This window comes from Amphiprion ocellaris, chromosome 11 (genome assembly GCF_022539595.1).
Source record: "Amphiprion ocellaris isolate individual 3 ecotype Okinawa chromosome 11, ASM2253959v1, whole genome shotgun sequence".
Classification (NCBI taxonomy): domain Eukaryota; kingdom Metazoa; phylum Chordata; class Actinopteri; family Pomacentridae; genus Amphiprion; species Amphiprion ocellaris.
The window spans coordinates 16,820,326-16,839,571 of NC_072776.1; the positions used below are offsets into that span (position 1 = coordinate 16,820,326).

Genomic DNA, 19,246 nt, shown 5'->3' on the forward strand with positions numbered 1-19,246 from the left:
CGCCCGAAGCGACGTCACACTAAGGTGGAAGGAGACGAGCGCATTTTTCCTCCCTTTATCATCCGAAGACAACATATTGACAGACTGTGTAGCAGAGACGCCTCTACCTGCAGCCGGTGGGCACCAGAAATTATTTCACCCACTTCATCCGTGCGTCAGCTCAGAGCGCGTAAAGGCAGTGGAGCGACCAACATCTCGCAGCACTTGCAAGACACTATTTATTTGAAAGAAATGCAGCAGCGCAGTTCGTCTTCCTTGTATTTTGCCAATTATAATGCCATTTTTTGAAAAAGTCCCCAAAGAGTGGCGAAACTGCGCGTATCCCTTCACCCGGACCTTTTCGTGCGCCGTTCCGCAGCCGGAGACGCTGCTCTCAGTGTTCTCTTTCCTCCTTTGAGGGCATGCAATGTGTTGCGACAGATAGAGCAGAACGACAATGAAGAGGTTAACCACACCTTTGAAAGCGGACATCTCTTCAGTAGCCTCTTGACCAACTTCGTTGCGCATTAAGATGCGCCCGACAGAAGAGGACTTGGATTTTTGCGCTCTCGTTGACAGACAGTTTCCAGTGAGCTTTTGCTGATTCGTGCCGTCAGAAATCAAGGACCTCCTATGTATTTAAGAAATAATCTAACTCGGGGTTGGCTCAGCTCTTCACTTTAAACTTTGCTGGGGAATCTCCTTGAGGATTTCAACATGACGGTTCGTCTATCACGAATCCAGCTGGCCCTGTTCTTTATCCTGCTCTGTCCGGTCAATATCATCGGACTGTGGTGGTAAGTTGTGTGTTTACCACGTGTTTTCTGCTTTTCGGTCTCATGTCAACATGTGCTTTTAATGATGTCCCCGGAATAACACTAATTCCATTTGAGTTTTGCGCGCAATGGGGCGTAATCCTACTTTAAAATGTATTGATACATCCACAGCACCATCACACAACATAAGTTTACAGGTTCTTACATACATTCTCACACGTTAGAATGCATTGTGGGGCTATTCTGAGAGTCTAGTCCAAAGATAAATATGATTTTAATGAGTAAATGTGCTTTGCAATCAAGGCTAAGAAGGATACAAAGGAAGACCAAGAACCATTTAGATAATCCCAAAATACTGATTAAAGTCCTGAAAATAAACCTTTAAAATTTTAATTTAAAATAAATCTCATCTAAATCTAATTATTAATTAAACATTATATTGTAATTGGTTTGTTGTCTGTGCTACAATTTTTCTACAATGACATAGAATAAATAAGTGATTGATTAGCAGTGAAGGTGTCTGGACTCAGAAGTGCTCAAAAATGTTTTCTAAAACTTTTCATTTTAAATTAAAGAGAGTAATATGGTTGCATACCACTTAAACTGATTTAATTTAATTTTTTTTTTTATAGTTTTTGGAAGAGTAAGGTGTTTGGAGAATAACAGACTGAACCAGGAAAGTAGAGAAAGACAGAGAGGAACAGGGAGGTGAGAGAAGTGTGTGCTGTTCATTGCCTGCAGTGAGGCAGAGGACAGGACAGGCTGGTGGAGGTGGTGTTGTGATGGTGTGTGAGTGTTCACAGTGAGGAATGTCAGGTGGCCCTCTAGGCGCAGTGGATATGTCATCATAAAACAATCCATATAGGCTCAGCTCTGCTAGGTGTGTGACAGTCCAACAGACAGACAGACTGATAGGCCCAGCAGATCTGCTGATAACATATTTTCTATTCATATGGGCCCTTGTTTGTCTGTGTGTGAAGTTCTTTCGTTGTCTCGTGTAGTGTTTCATTAGAAAACATCAAATGTTTCTGCTCTCTGTCTCTTTCACACACACTTCTGCGAAGCAGCTGTGTTTGAATGTGGAGCTTTGTGGGTTTTTTTCTTTTTTATTGAATCCTCCCACTGTTCATTCACAGCCCAGTCAAGGTCAATGTGGGATGTAGTGTCAGAGAGGCTCTGCAAGTCTATGTCCTTGTATGACTGGCAGATGGATCTCCTCAACTTTGCCATTTGTCGCCCACTTACTGCAGATGGGAGGTAACTGCAAGTAAGCATGCAGTCAGACAATTAGGATCACTGACCAACTGTTAGGAGAAAATCAATACTTTCTGCCTGCAACCACATTTAAAAAAAAATAAATAAATAAAATTGATTTTGATTATTAGCCTCTTGTGCCACTTCTTCTGTTGTAAATGCAAAGTATTATGTTGTATTGATGGACCAAGACTGTTTCCACATGAAGATAAAATTAAATTTGAAACAACATGCATCCACACTTAAGTGAAAATCAGTAAAATCCTCAGAAGTGTAGCTGACATTTACAGAGGAGAGGGACGGACTGTTGAGTCTCAGCTTATTAAACCTGTATTCTGGCTCTCTGTCACTCCCTTCATAAAGCCAAACTTAATATTAGTTGAGTTTTCTCAGCGGATCAAATAGGAAACAGTGATTTGATCCCAGCACTAAAACTCTTTCCCACTGATCAGTGAGCAAAACTTTCTATGCTGCAGAGCTGATCAAATCAGTTTTGATTGTGCAGTGTTGTCTGACAAATACAGACATTAACGCAGGTCCATCGTATGCTGTGTAATCAGCTACAGTGTATTGACATCTAAAACGAGGGATCAAAATTGGTCCAATGGTGCACAAAAGTTGTTTTTGTAACTTTACCATCAACTCTACCCATACTTTTCCTGAGCCACACTTAAAAAAAGCAAAATTTTCAGAGACAAGCTGTCTTATGTTGGTTTTGAACATATAGTGTGAATGTAAGGGCAAAACAGGCTTTTTTATTTCCCTAGAAAGGTGCTAGTCAGTTGCTGAACTGTCTTGTGAGCCATCTGTGGAGGGGAAAACAGAAAAAATAGTCCTTTCGGGTGTCACCAATATCTTTAACATTTTTCAGTTGATTGGTTGAGGCTAAATGTTGTAAAATAATGCTGTCTACCACAGCAGAATCCAATTCCAATCAACTGACGCAAGTAGCCCCTTGTGTCAAATTGTATCTTAATTTCTGCAGTGTTTACGCCAGAGTTTAATTTGCACCACGTGCTACATGAATTTAATTTTGAAATAAAGCTGCAGCGGATTAAGGGAGTCAACACTAAGAAACCAGCTTCTTCCTTTTTATCCCCACTGAAATACATTGTCATCTTCTTTCACTCACTCACTTGTTTGCTGGCTCCCTTACTCGCTCACGCCAACAAATGAGTGGCCATATTCACTAACACACTCTCTCTCACACACACACACACACACACACACGCACACGCACAGAGTGGCCGACTGTGGTGCAGCTAAGGTGAAGCCACACCTGTGGGGAGCTCTCCAGTCTGCCAGGACAATGATTCTCTCTGTTGAAAGATGCTGGACATACCATCATCCATCTCTCTTTCTCCGTCTCATGCTCGCCCCTTTTCAGTGTCCCTATCTCTGTGTCTTTTGCCATACTTGTCTTTTGAAGGAAAATGCCTATCGTACAGATAGGTTGTCGCTGAAGGAAAAGAGAGAGCTGCAATGAGAGACAGAGTGAGAGAGATGAAATGCTGGGAGATAGCTGTCCTTTCAGAGCCTCTGCTGATTAAAGCGCTCTAATCATTTGGCCTGAGAGCAGAGAGCACAGCTCAGAGACTCAGAGGAGTGAGGAATGTCTTTGCTCTCTTATGCTACTTTTGACCGCAGTGCTTAGCAGGGCCAACTTTGTTGTGTGTGTGTGTGTCTGTCACAGCCGTGGTTTGGCGGTCGGCCCGCCTGGAGCGTGCCACAGTGCCACAGGTGCACACACACACTGCATTTGTGTGTGTGTGTGTTTAACCTCTCTCCTTTGTGTGTTTATGTGTGTCAGTCCAAATACATCTCAAACCAATGGATCCTGGTTAATCTGTATAGCACTTGTGCACACGCACCCACGCTGACACACAAACACAGACTGCATAGTCAGAACCTCCATCATCACCAGAGGAGAGTTTCATTGTAACAGATCTTATCTTGTCTACTCCAGTCCTGGTCTGAAAAGCTAAATGTCTAATCAGGACCAGGGAGATGGGTACAGATAAAGATTAAATGACGATGTGGGTTTGGCAGCAGGGACAGTTAAGAACTGACATGAAATTGTTTATTCGTGTGTGTGTGTGTGAGTGTGTGTGTGTGTGTGTGTGTGAGTGTGTGTGTGTGTGTGTGAGTGAGAGAGAGAGTGAGAGACAGAGAGAGAGAGAGAGAGAGAGTAGTTTTGAACATGCTTGCATGCATTTTGTGGACTTTCATGCTGGTCTGTCATTCTAGGGTGAGAGGCAGAAATAGCTCTCATTGAATGAATCCAGCTTTAAATATAAAGGTAACAAATATACCAGCTAATTATTGTAAGGTTTCTGTTCTAGGTATGAGAAAGAGTTCTGATTCCTCGTTCCATGTTCCTGTTTCCTTAGACTGTGCATGTGATGAATTAAATCTTTGCACAGTTCTCTTGTCCTTTTAACGCTTCATCATTGCAATGAATCAAAAGGGGGAAAAAGGTGTGACAATTTAACTATCCATTACTTTTTTCTCATTCTATTACCTATATGAAGGAATCAATAAATGACTAAATAGACTAATGAATAAATGCAGGAAAATAAAGAAGACATTTGTACAATAATTTTACAGTCAGTTTGCTATAGTATCAAATGAATGTGCCACACAATACGCAATGTGACTGAGCTACTGGGTCCATGGCTGAGTATTGGCTGTTCCACCAGACGCTGATGGTTCAGTCCAACCACAAGTGCAAAATACAGAAAAAGAAAATTAAAGTCATTTTGTCATCAAATTCTGAAGCAACAACCCAAACACAAACAATTAAACCAAAGAGACAATTATCCATTTGTGAAGTAAACAAATAAAATGGATAGTAAAAGTTTTAAAGATATTTTTAGCTTCATTCATTTGGATGCTGCAAAATTGGACAAAGAACTGCAACGGACCTTCTGTGATCTGCTTTCATTTGTCATACTGTAAGTTTTCACATCAAATATGAGGTTACAATTGGCCTGTAGCTGAAGCTGTTTCTTGTAGTTTGAGATTTGACAGATCTTTCTTCAGCAGAAACCTTATCTGGTTCATTACAACACAAAACACTGTGCAAACGTTTGTGTCCACTGGGAGTCAGCGTAGGTTTTGGTACCAATATATCATCTTGAAAGGTCTATACATTGTATGGAAAGAAGTCTTTTTGACAAATCCATACCATTTCGATTACTCATTTACAGCAGCTAACATACACAGCTTGTCACAATGCTAATTGCTATTTTTTTAAAAAAGGGAAAGTAGTAGTGTAGCAGGCCCTATTTAGTTGCTGTAAGTTTAATTATAGTTAATTTAGTGGAGGCTACTTGTCTTAGTCACACTGCTGAGAGGTACAAATGGTATCAGATGTCCTCTTCATAATTTGATATGTAGTGTTGAGCTCATCCATGCACCTTTTAACCCTCCTTTTTATCTCAGTATATATTCACACTCTGACCCTGATGTGTATCTCTTGGCTGTCAGCACTGTTGGGTGTGCCACTGTTGTTAAAACAGACCAAATGTTTTTCTCCTGTGAAATTGGTTCGGTGGTGTTGGTTTCCTGCTGGTCGCGCTTAATTGCTACCGTTTAAACCCAGCGCAAAGCAAATTATGAGTGCTGAAACTTTTTATCGTGACAAATGTCATTGTTCTCAGCCTTGTATTACATCAACAACATGTTCCAACATGTTTGAAAGTGACGGACGTGTCCCAGACTGCAGGGTCAGGAAAACAGCATAGCAGTAACTGAGAACACGCTGAATTTGTTCCCATCTTTTTGTTTGGGATGGCAGACAAATTTCACGTGTTTTGATTTACATCATTTCTTTGTCACTGTGCTTATCTCTTTGTATTTTATTCAGTCTCCTTCTTATCTTACACCGAACCCCCAGCGTCTTTTCTTCCCATCTTTAGACTCTCTTACTGTCTCCCTTTGACCCTTTTCCTTTTTCTCTTTCACTCTGGCGTCTCAGACTAGCGCTTGTCGTGACTGTCTTCATCTCCAGCATACTTGAGGGATTAAGGAGGGATGAAATTCACTCATTCGTGGGTGGAGTGAAAAAAAGAGAAGGGCCCCGTGCAGTACGGCTCTATATCTATGGTGCCGTGAGATCTTTAATGAAACCTGAGGTCTCTCTGAGCACCAATGTTTAATCTCTTTCTGACCCACCTCTGGGCCCAGAAAACACTGAATAAGGTATCTACTTCTAATATCTTCATTTGAAACCTTGGTTTTTTTTTCTAATTTCACTTACATTATGAAAAACTGTCTATCCAGACATTTTAATATTGTTCTAAATTTTACTTTTTTAAATAACCAATTCTAACTAGAGGGTACTTACATTTTCTTTGAAACAATTAAATAACCATAGTACTAAGCAGAATATTGTTAACAACCAGTGCAGATACTGTAAAAGCTTAGTTCTTCATCAGACCCGCTGTGAATTTGCCACAGATGTTGTAGCGCTGATAATCCTGCTATCAGTGCTTTTGATTTGAGTACTTTTGATTCTTTGTCTGGTTTTATCTCTGCCTGCGAGGATCCTCTGCCTCTGTTTGGGTTTTTATCATCGTGAGGAACTGCTCATGCGAGACAGCGTTTCCTTAAAGCCTCTGATACTATCACAGACTGAATGTCCTTCTTGGTGTTTTGCACCGACTTATCTGTTCAGGAGCTGTATCATAAATGACAGACTGAAGAACAGTGGCACTTTGCATGGAGAGGATCTGATTACTAGCTCGCTTTGAAGTTCCTACTTGCTCACTTCTGTGTGTGCATGTCTGTTTTGGAATGAATGCACCTGCTTGGATAAATGTGTGTACGTGTGCAAACTGCATTTGTGAATACATTTTTTTTTTTGACGATTTCTGTATTTGTCTGCTGTCCTTGCGCCTGAAACTGGCACTTTCTGCAGCCTACAATGAAGTAATCCCATATTTTGCTCTACCTCTCAGGGATGCACACTTCAGTGTTTTACACTCCTAACAAGGGAAAGAATGCTGGACACTTACAGTGCGTTGATCCCATTATCCAATTATTGCACCCCATTTTTGGATATATCTCCAGCAATGTGCTTTTCCACCTGAGTTCACCCCACTTCCAACAGTTCCACTCTGCTCATCATGCCCTGTTTCTAAACTTGTAAGTCAGTCGATTATCCAGACAGCCTGAAATTTAGAGACTCATTTATCCCACTGTGTGAAGAAGCATTTCTTTGATGTACTTACTTGGATATCTTTCTTAACTGTTAAAAGTCACAATTAAGCTAAATAAAGGTCCTGCTATTGCTTGTTTGTGTTCTTTGACCTGTATCTTGCTCCATTGTTTTGCAGTATCCCAACTATTACATTGCTGCTCCGGCTGAAGGACATGCTGTTAAAATTCATTGTTATATGATATATCCTACAGACTAAAGCAGATAGCAGTATGGGAATATGATGTATTTGTGTGTTATGGTCTATTCAGAGGAGACTAGAGAGAAAAAAAGAGAAGATGCTGCTTACACAGATGAAAATCCTTTCCCATGTGCATACTGAAAACAAATACCACACAGTAAGTTGTCTCAGGACTAATCTGCAGTGCCAATGCCAAATGTAGAAACTTACCAAACGCAAAGCAAAAGACATTTAATTCCTTCTCTGTTGTGATCATTACAAAAGAAGATGTTTTGATGAGAGACAGAAAGTGAGAAGAACATGTTTCTCCTCTTTTTGACAAAAGCTAAAAAGAGACGTCAGATACAAGTCAGAAACTGAAAACACTAAAAAAAATCATCACAACAGTAACACAGCATTTTTGAGAAGCAGTATTCTTACTGCTCAAACTCTTCCACAGGATACATTGTTTCTTTATCTCTTTTACTACTCCACTTCGCAGTATTTTCTTTTCTCCTGGAAGATCATAAGGAATGTTTCCTCATTTCGCCAAAGCCCTCTCACTGTCTCCGTCTCTCTGACGGTGACACAGGACTCAGAGAACTAAACTCCATCCAGTGCATTCACGAAGTTTTACAACTCTACACCTCCCGTTATAAAAACCAGGCTGGCTTTTGTGAGCTGCTGACAGAGCTGGCTTCCCAGCGCTGCCCCTGGCACACACTCACAGACACACACATAGGCACAAACAAGCCCACTCTCTGCCTCGCATCCATAAAACCCCAAACAGACTGCACAGAAAGACACTCGCATCCATGGACGTTAATTTGACTCTCTCTGTGTGTCTGTCTCGCTCTCTCACACACATTTCCTGGTGGCAGTAGGTAGATAATAAGCGGTTTTTCAGAGGGAGTGTGTGTTGCTAAGTATTGTATCTGTACCTGCTAATTAGCACATACAGACTGTCTGTGTGATTTAATTATCTGTGTGACCACCACACACACTGTACATTCACTTGCACGTTGTATACACAGAACACCTTTATTGAGAATACAACATTGTTTCCATAGCAATGTAGTCAGTACAGTCTCAGTAATCATAGAGGGAATGGAACAGTGGGTGTCCCATACAGATCTGTGTGTGTCTGTCTAGACGGTACATGCAGGATCTAACGGATGCACGTGTATGTACAGTATGTGCCTGTACATTTATTATTTTTTACAGGTTTTCACACCAGATATCATGGCTGATTATGTGGGATTTGGTACGTTTACTTGTAATCCATGATGACTACCATTATCACATGTTTAACCCCTGGTGGGCGACATCTTATTTATGTTTGCATCCAAACGTGCGTTTCCATGACAGGATTGGCAAAAAGGCTGACACAAAGTTTCCTATGAAGGTTCCTTTCATTCTATCATCTGCTGACATGTTAGCCCGCCATATAAATAGTTTTGTTAAGATAAAAATAGATAGTATATCAACAATGTAGGGGTTGTGCAACAATAACTGTATATGCATGAGTGTGTGTGTGTGAGCAAATGTCTTGCTGTGTATCAGACCTCCAGGAGAGAGGATTGGCAAGAGTGTTTGTTCTGCTTCTTAAAACAAACTCTCAAGGCAGATGAATGATATCAGGAGGTGCGATTAACGGGGAGAAGGCTGAATGAAAAACTGCGAGGCAGCCTATTGCTCCCCCTCTTTCTGTTTCTCTCCCCGTTTCATGGTAAAACTTAAAGTTAACTGTCACATCTGTTGAGTTTCAGGGACTAAAACAGGCAAGACAAAGATGGAATAAATGAAAGGAGGGTGTCAGAAAAGGCGTTTAATATAGACGGAGTTAGGTGTACAGCGGGGATGAGTGGGTGATAGCTCAGGGAAGGAAAAGAATGGAAGTAAAGTCATCTTATAAAGCCACTTTCCTGCTATGCCACTGAAGTGGCCACAGATGCTGGCAGTGATTCTGCAAGGCAGAGCCAAGCCCCCTTTTCCCATTAAGAGTTAGAATAAATTATTTATCTCTATTATATACAGTCATCTGTCAAAGCTGTTGAGGAGGTCCACAACTGTATTCATCAAATGTGAGATAGATGTATATATATTTTAATGTTTTAAATATTTGAACTACATGAAGCACGTTTGATTTATTTTGCCACACATTTAAACACTGATTTTTTTCTTCTTCTTTTTCTGTAATATAATATATATACGTTTCATTTAGACGGGTTTAATCTGGGAAGTTTTCAGGAGGGCTGATTTGAGGGACGTGTGTGGTTTAAGCGGTGAAGTTCTTAACTGCTACAACATCTACAGAGAAGCTGTATCATCTGGAAATCTAGAAAGTCTGCCTTCTGGTTTACCGAAATCAACTTAAGCAGTATTAAGATCAACTGTAAATGCCCTTTCTGTTAAGAGACGTCCAACAATGTGACTTCCAACTTTCTGAGGACCACACACTTCATCCGAGTGTAGTCCAATAACAAAGTCAGAGCTGAGAAGCCTCTGGGAAACTGTGCTCTGTTGTCTCCCACGTGCCTATTCAAGAAGCACATTGTCGCCACAGCTGAGATGTGGTGGGTAGACCTGGCAGACTGAGGAGCCAAGAAAAAAAAAACTTGGCTTGTATTGTTTTGTGGCTGCTGAGGATTGCTGATTAAGTTGCTTAACAAATAGAGCAGTGTGAACTTTCTCTTATTGTCGTGATGCTTACAGATTGTTGTCTTCTCTGACGTTGTTTAAACTGCAGGGCAGTGGGCAGTCCGCTGGTCATGGACCCCAACAGCATTTGCAGGAAGGCGAAGCGTCTGGCGGGGAAGCAGGCTGAGCTGTGCCAGACTCAGCCGGAGATTGTCAGCGAAGTGGCCAAAGGAGCCAGGCTTGGTGTCAGGGAGTGCCAGTATCAGTTCAGGTACCGCCGGTGGAACTGCACCAGCCACAACAAATACTTTGGGAAAATACTTCAGCAAGGTGAGTGAGGAAGGAATGTCCAGTTTTCTTATTGAGTGCAACTTTGTATGTGTCTTTTCCCCAATATTCTCGAGTATGGAGTACCATTTATACATGATTACAGGAATAGTTTCACATGTTTGATTTTTGCTGTGAGTTCTAATATCTATCTCTTAAATATGAAGTAACAATGAGCAGCCCATTAGCTTACCTTCGCATAGCAGAGCAGAACAGCGATCCTAAATTCTTCTTTAAATTCTTCTGTAAATTCCTTTCTGACCTCAGTAATTAACTACTTTGTTTTCAGCTCATTTGTTGAATCCTTGCAGAAATCAAAGTGTAAATACGACACTTTGTGAATCTAAATTAGGCTATGTACAGGACAGCTTCTTGGCCAGAGGCAGTATACAACATATTTCATTGAACATGCAGCTTTGGTGAGCCTTAGAGGTGGTCGTATAGAGTTCGGTTTTTACCTTTGGACAGAGTCATGTTGGCTCTTCTCCCTTGTTTGCAGTCTTTATGTTAAGCCAAGTTCAAGCTCCTGTCTGTAGCTTTATATGTGATGGACAGACATGAAAGTTGTTTTGATCTGAATAAGTATATTTCCAAAAATGTGAGACTATTCAAATGACTTTCTGAACCTCAAAACTTTAAAAAAAATTGCCAAAATTATCATCTGATTCCCAACTTTGTGGCAGTCATTGAAACAATCAACTGTAGCATTCAATATTAATCAAATCTAAACTTAGAATCAGGATATTTCATCAAAATCACTTAATTCTACATGTCTTATTTAAAAGTGTGCCTTCATTAAACCATTTACTGTAAAAATATTCTGCAAAAAACACAAAATCTGCACCATTACCCATCAGTGACTCAGCTGCAACAACAGATAGATGACCGTCTGTCGTACATTTTTTTGTTGCTGCTACTTCTAATCACGGTTAGTACACTAAGAATTGTAATCGATACAGTTGTGTTAAATAGTTGATACCAGTTGCTTGCATTTGGTCAGCCAATTTTTAAAAAGTGAAAACAAGTACACGACATTCATATGAATGTCTGACTAATATTATCACCTTTGCTCCCTCCATTGGCCACTACAGAATGTTTTCAGACAATTTTAAAACCTTGCATAGAAACACCCATAAAAAAATGTCACGTTCCATCTTCCAGTAGTGAGTACCTTGGGACTACCGCTGACGTCCTTACGTCAACTTGAGGTCAGATCCCTGTCTGATGGCACTCCAATAGACAAGGGTAGCTGTTGTATTTCAGACTAGGCGTATTCACACTTGACTGACTTGGCTCTTCATCAGATTGGGCATGCTTGAAATGATCAGCTAAGATTGCCTTTTCTCTTAACATCTCTCTTAAGATCTCCTAACATCTTCCTCCAGCTCTTTGAAGTCTGTAATATAACTGATGTAGGGTCACCGCTGGGTCTTCTGCAATTACTGTGTTGGTTTTTCTCTTGTGTGATTAGATTCATAGAGAGCTGCTTGTCTCTTCTTTGACTGGTATTACAGAGGACCTTCTGATCTGTGTGTTTAGTTAACAAATAAGGAACATTTAATATTGACATACAACAAAAAATGTGCCAAACATGTTATTAAATCCATTTGGGGTCTTACTGGAGGGAAGACGTGCATACTGAAGTTTTGTTCTCACCTGTCATTAATGTCAAACTGAAGCTTGACTTTTTAATTGTATTAATTACACAGAGTGTATTCTACCAGTCAGGAACATAACAGTATGATTTTTAAAAGTTCTTGTCAAAGCTTTTGATCAAAGCTGTATAATTTTCTCTTTTGGAAAACTTGTGATTGCTTCTTGGCCTAAAAGTAAGCATACATGCAAATTCCAAGTTCCCCTAAGGATGCAAAATGCTAAAACGGATCTTTGACTGTTACCAGTTTTTTGCACTGGGAAGATGAAGATTTCATTTTTATGTGAAGTGACAATTTATGTTGTTGTTACCTGAGGCAAAGCCAAAAATATTAAAATTTTATGAATGAGAAATATGTGAAATAGATAAGTTGTACCAAAAAGTATACAAAATAAAAATTTTAAAAAATAATTTCTAGATCTTTCTATCAAAATAAAAGACCTGTAAAATGTCTTTAGTCAGTGTGTATGCCAGTAGGAGAAGTCTGCATATTTACTGACATTCAAAAGTTTGGGGTCACTTAGAAGTGTCCTTATTATTGGAAGAAAAGCATTTTTTTTCAGTGAAGATAACATTAAATTAATCACAAATACAGTCTTGACATTGTTAATTTGGCTATTCTAGCTGGAAACGGCTGATTTTTAATGGAATATCTATATAGGGGTACAGAGAAACATTTCCAGCAACCATCACTCCTGTGTTCTAATGGTACATTGTGTTAGCTAATGGTGCTGAAAGGCTAATTGATGATGAGAAAACTATATATATATATATATATATATATATATATATATATATATATATATATATATATATATATATATATATATATATATATATACGTGTGTGTGTGTGTGTGTGTGTGTGTGTGTGTATAAACCACTGCAAATTGCTGAGTGTATTTTTTCTTCTCAATCTCCCGAACTGTTCAAACATTAGAAAAATTTACTTTACTTGTCAGTAACTCATGCAACTGAACATCGAGATTGCAAAGAATGTAGCTTTGTCTCTTATCTCATTTAAATTTATGACAGCACCAGTGCTGTCAGTGAATCTCTGACAGAGTAAGAAAGAAGGACAAAAAAGATTGATTGAGAAAGAGAGAGAGGTAGAGAAAAGGAGAAAAGGGGCAAGAATCTACCAGCAGAAGACAGACTAGCAATTAATCATAAATTCCTGCCTGTCGATAATGGAGGCCAAAGCACTCCTCTGTTTTGAAGCCTTTGTCCTCAATTACATGGATTTGCTCTTAATGGCTGTTTATCACAGACTACTACCAGTAAATGTCAAAACAACAGTGCCTTTGTATTTAATATGCTCTCTGTCTCTAAGTGGTTTACTTAACCTCATTGACCTCCATTTAGACACTTGCAAAATATGACAAGTTTTTATTTGCAAAAGCTTTCAGTCCATTCATTACTGTGTCCATTTCTATGTGCAGTCTTCTTTCATCCACTTCAGAATTATCTTTAAATTTAAAAAAAATGGCTTTTGAAGGACAAAGTCTGCCTTGCTTTCTTAGAAAGAAGCCTCCACACTGAACAAGTGTTACCTTCCTTTGCCTTTGCACTGTTTACTGAATTCCCTCTGGGTTTTTTTCTTATTACCCCGGCGAGAATGTGTCTGCCTGAAATACGTTTTATAATCACCCCCAATAAGTTTCATGTGTCTGTTTGTGCCAAAACAGAATTCTTTTTTTTTGTTCTCTTTGCTTGCCTGATGGAAAAGTAAATATTTTGTATTAAGTTAAACAGGCACAAAATCCTTTTAGCAAATAGTCTAAATGCTGCCTTAAGTAGATGTTAATGATGATGTATGTGCACTACCTTTTGCACAACTTTAAAATACATTTCATAACAAAGAGTATTTCATTGTGTAGTTGTGGTAGGGTTGTTCCAGACAAACTTCTTCCAGCTATATGGTGTAAACACAGCACCGGAACATTTGGCAACCGATCTGGATAAACCATTGTTTTACTTTTCTTTTTTTTATCTTCCACCTTGCAAAACTACATTGAAACTACCTTTAAACACTATTCAAACAATAGAATGTATAGAAAAGTTGAGCATAGCCTTCAGATTAAAAAAAAAAAAAGCCCCTGCAGAAGTTAAGCTTACAGTCTTTCTACTGACCAGCAGGGAGTGACACTTGTGGTTGTAATAAATGTGTTTATTTGAATAGCCATCTATGAGAAAAATGACTCTACTTCTGATTTGATTTCTTACCTCATTAAACATTTTCCTAATGAGTTTATGGTCTCAGCTGCTACTTTCAATCCTTTATCACTATGGCATGATGTTCATTTTGTAAATTAATGCACCATTTGAAGTAAAATAGACAGTGAAGCAGAGTATGCTTTAGAGCAATGCTACTTTGTGATTGACAAGTCAGCCCTTGTTTGTCACATTTGGTGTAAAAAAAAACAATAAAAAAAACACAATATCAACAACCAATGTCTAAATTCAAGGTTTACAGTCCAACTGATGGCTACGTCCAGCTTTTATACACCGTTTACAATTCAAATCTTCCATCATTTGTGCCATGTGACGTGTTTGGTGGGTGCTTTGTGACATGTTAGAGAGTGATTTAGTATGTAAATATGTTTTTCTGAATAAGAAACAGCTGTAACCTGTCAGCTGAACAGTGAGATTGAAGTTGAAGTGGTTCTTTTTTAATGACTGCGAAGCCAGCATGCATGTGTTAGTGGAAGATGAACATGATACCCAGTTGAATAGAAAAGTAAGAACAATGTACAGATACTAACTTGTCATGGTGCAAATGTTTACTTTTTGATTTGCGTCAAGCCAGCAGATGAGAAAGAGAGACTGAAGGTGTAAGGTGTTGAAATGTGTGTGTGTGTGTGTGTGTGCGCGTGTGTGTGTTTATATAATACGGATTTTAGTTGATTTCACAACATTACTGAATCAATTCCATTTCAGATCTTTATTGCGACAAGTGAATGAATGAACATGTTGCCACAAGGACTTATTTTACGTCTGAATCAAAATGTTCTTCCTCTGGACATGAACCTTTTACGTAAACTCAGCTCCAAAACAAGGTCAAATTTCAGTTTTCTGGTTTAATCCCTAGTTATTATCCTCTTTTCCCTGATCTCCATTGTGTTTAAATAACATACAGACCCTGGAGCAGTCATGACGGGCAGCGTGAGCCAGCCAGCATACACTGATGCTGGTATTCCCATAAGGGGGATGTTGCGGCTCTACTTTGCAAGACGCAATAGATTGTGTGTGTGGAAATCTTTGGTGTGGAATAAGCAAGGAGTCTTGCTCCAGGCTGTGTTGTGGTTGCACATTAATTAAACTAGTTGTCAATCATGTCAAAAAAATTCCAGAATATTCTTCACAGGTAGACACAGATACAGAGAGGAAGGTGTTGCCACGTTTAGATGTTTGTTTTTGATTTTATTTAACTTGTATTTACAGTAAATTAATAGAACTGTTGTGTGTTTTTCTAATGATATGTGACACAGCAATGTTGAGATGATTTGTTGGTGGGTTTTTTGCCAGGTTAGTAGAGAGGCAGACAGGAAAGTAGGGAGAAGACCTGCAGCAAAGGGCTGTTAGTGGGAATCGAACCCAGGCCGCTGCATCGGGAACTATAGCCCCTGTTCATGGGTCGCCCGCTCAACCAGTTGGTCTATCTAGGCGCCCAGAAGTCCCCTACTCTTTGTCCAACTGCACATCCAAAACTCACCACAGCTCAAGCATACCTTTGATACAACTCTGCTCAAACACATAGACTATGTACTGTATATAAGATGAACATCGTGGACATGATGTCACCCATTGGTTTCTGGATTAAAGCCTTGAGTTTGGTATTTGGCCGTCAGCAGATGTAATGAATGACAGGTGGATCTAACTCATAACTAGAGGACATTATGCACATCAATACAGTAGCAACCTGTCAATCACAAGGTAGCCCTGCTCAAAACATAACCTGCCTTAAAATCTAAATTTCCTTTAAATGGGAACATAATTTACAATATCAATATTCTGCTGTTTTGAAGGAGACCATAAAGTCATTGTGAAAACATTTACTGATGTAGCAAACGGAGAGAGAGGTAGGGTCATTTGCCCATGCACTTCTATACAATGCAACCTGCAAGTTGAACGGATTGGTTCCTTATGTCTGTTACATGTTAAACTCTTGCTATTTAAACCCATGTTTTTGAAATGGTTACTGGGACACTGCAGGTTCAAGCCAGAAATGCTCAGCCATGTAGTTGACTGGTATTTCAAAGGGGATCTTTAAAAAAGAACAGACCGACATGGAAAAATGGACCTTAGGACAGTTGTGCCCAAATCAAATAGATTCATGGATAATTTGACTTGATATAAAATATGGGAAACCTAATCAGACCTGAAAAGGGAGAACTGCCAGCATGACGATAAGCCAACAATTAACAAGGATCCATGGTATGGAAGAGTGAAAACATTTGTCTTCGATCCACTTGAGCATATTAGGGTATTATGACATGTTAGGGGTTAATTCTTGCTTGTGAATATAGTTTGTCTTGAAGAGACTGTCGCTAGTAACTAAAGTGACCCATGGTGACTTGTACTGAAGGGAAATCTTTAAGTGCGAAACTCGCTTGTTCTGCCTGTATCTTAGATTTTTGTGGGTACTCCTCTTTCTGCTGGTGATTCAGACACACACAGGTTGTGTTAATTAGCGACTCAGTAGCTGTGAATGTGAATGTTTACATGTTTCAGCCTTCTGATCGACTTGCATGCTGTCTGAAGTGAGCGAGTGTGAGCAGGGCGAGGCTCCAACCCCTCTAGGCCCAGAGCACAAGATAGATAGCGTAGTATAGATAATATGGATGAAATATGACTCCAGATATTGTGCTCTCTGGATTTCTAGATAGCTGTTATTTCCATACACCTGTGATTATATCAGTTGGTCCCCATCTGTTCTCCATGCGTCTTTTCCCTGTCCAAAAACTGCTGTTAAAAATAACAATTAAGTCATTGGTGGGTTCAGATAAGGTTCTTTTATTGTTGTTTTTTTAAAATTTGGTATGTTTGTCTTGAATCTAATTACACTTTACTAATAGCATAGTTAGCCTATTATTTTCACATTTACCATGATCAAAGTCTATCAGATTTGAATGATATACAGGAGGCTGGCGGTTTATTTCAACCTGGTGTATTGCTCATTAATTAGATCTATGGGTCATGCTTGGAGTTTGAACTCTTAACCTCCGTCAGCAGTTGGCAATTAGCTTGAGCTCCCTGTTTCCTTCCAAAGAAAGCTGGTTTTTACACAAGTCATTTAAAAAGTTTGTTTTCAAGTCTGACCGAAGGTAAACACAGAAATTAGCTGTCTGGAAAGGCCATTTTGCTAACCGCATTAGGCATCTCCAGCCAGGTATACCTGCCAGCTGACCTAATACCAGAATATTCATCAGAGAACACCGGTTTGTTTACATGAGTGGGGCTGATTTCACTGTGGTCATACTATCTTAACTCGGCAGTTAAATGGAATGGATCATTACTCTGCATTTCAAGGTCGAAGTGTTTTCAGGGTCCATAGATGAGGAGCTAAATCAAAGGGAAGATAAAAAAAGATGAAGGCAGAATCACTCCTTTATCTGGATCTGTTCAGTTTAGTTCCGTTTAGTTTACTGTCACATTCATTACCTGGATTTGAGTACAGTTAATAAAAAAATGTTAATACATTTTTAGAAAGACCTAGATCTCTACAACGAGGATAAGGAGTGCAAAGTTAGTCTGATATTTAAAGCCAAAATAGCCACATTAGTGGAAATATGGCAGGTTGAAAGTAGTCAAAATGCTCCTTTAAATGTCATCCTTGTAGAATAAATTCTTCAGGATATATTGCAGCCTTCAATAGCTCAAACTGCCCTTTGTGCAATTGCGTAAGGCTCTTGATGTGATCACCATCAATGTATCCTCACACCTCAATGCAAAAATAAGTCAACTGCCAGTGACTTTCAGATTTAAGTATGTGCGTTTACAGAAAACAACATGTATGAGCATTTGCAAGCGAGGTAGTGTATTGAGTAGCCAATTCTGCATTTGGAGGTGGTATCTGTGATGGTGGGATAAGTAGGGTTTATGTCCCCACTCTGGGATGTTGTTGATTCATTGTTCATTTTTTTTAAAGTATTACTTCTGTTTTTAAGTCATTGTTTGGTTAGGTTAAGGTTTAACTAGTTTTTACATCTGCAACAAGCCTCACCTCCTTTTTCTTAGTTAGCAGGGTGACTATTAACGCCCAACTGAGAAGCAACACTGACAACACCACGAAAAAGTTTGGAGATTTTACATGTACTTACTCACACGACCTTAAGAGGTCAACCACCATTGTTCATTTTACTCCCTGAAACAACTGACCAAAATTGTTTTTCTTTCTGGTGAGGTTGGGCTGTTCGCTGCAGGTGTCCCGAAACCCACGGAAACTAGTGACCCACAGAATTAACACTTCATTCTCTGGAAAAGCATATGTGTTTTTAATCGTTTGCTTATCTTGCCGGTGAGGTAATCGGCATACTTGATCATCCCTTGTATCGTTGCCCAAAAGTTGAAAAGTGATTAAAAGAATATGTGCTAAATCCTGCAGAAGGGCCTTTTGGAATTAGAAGCAGACGTCGACAGGCCCAGACACCCGCCATGGCAGAGAATTTGTTTGGAATTCATGTCTGCAAGGAAAATGTGAAACGGGGTGCCTCAAATCATTAGATTTTTGATAGCTTCTTAGACTGTCTTTATTCTCTCTCTCCTTTAACTCCTGTTTTTTTAATATTTCCTCTCACTGTGTGTTGTTTGTCTTTCTCACTTTGAATTCTTTGTCCAGTTTTAGAGAGAGATGATATTTTGCCCTCGGGTTATTGATACTTTCTTTTTAGCAAGAAAAAACAAAGCAAAACAAAGAATTGTTTTAAAAAAAAATAATACGTCAAATGATACTTTTGTTAAAATTAACATATGTATCAACATGACATTTTCAACTTGCAGATATCCGCTACTAAATGCACTGTTTCTTCAGTGCATTTGAGGACATCTGGACGGCCTCCCAGCTCGCTTGGACACCTCCTGTGTTACTATTACCATATTGTGCGAATAATTACTCTTGTGCTGATATTTCACACACACGTCTCTAAATAGATGCAGGGATGTTTTGGAGACGACACATCTTGATTTCAGTATCTTGCAGCTCCTGAAAAATCTCAGCCTTATTTTGCTGAACAG

The 19,246-nt window shown here is 39.3% G+C and overlaps 1 protein-coding gene across 1 annotated transcript in view; it reads left to right on the top strand.

Annotated features, from left to right (window-relative positions):
* Positions 1 to 19,246, top strand: part of wnt6b (wingless-type MMTV integration site family, member 6b) — a 41,047-nt gene continuing 21,801 nt past the window's right edge. Inside the window, exons 1-2 of the mRNA XM_023288926.3 lie at positions 1 to 776; positions 10,140 to 10,360. Coding sequence (XP_023144694.1) covers positions 697 to 776; positions 10,140 to 10,360 — 301 coding nt within the window. The 5' untranslated portion in view covers positions 1 to 696. The remainder of the gene's footprint in view (positions 777 to 10,139; positions 10,361 to 19,246) is intronic.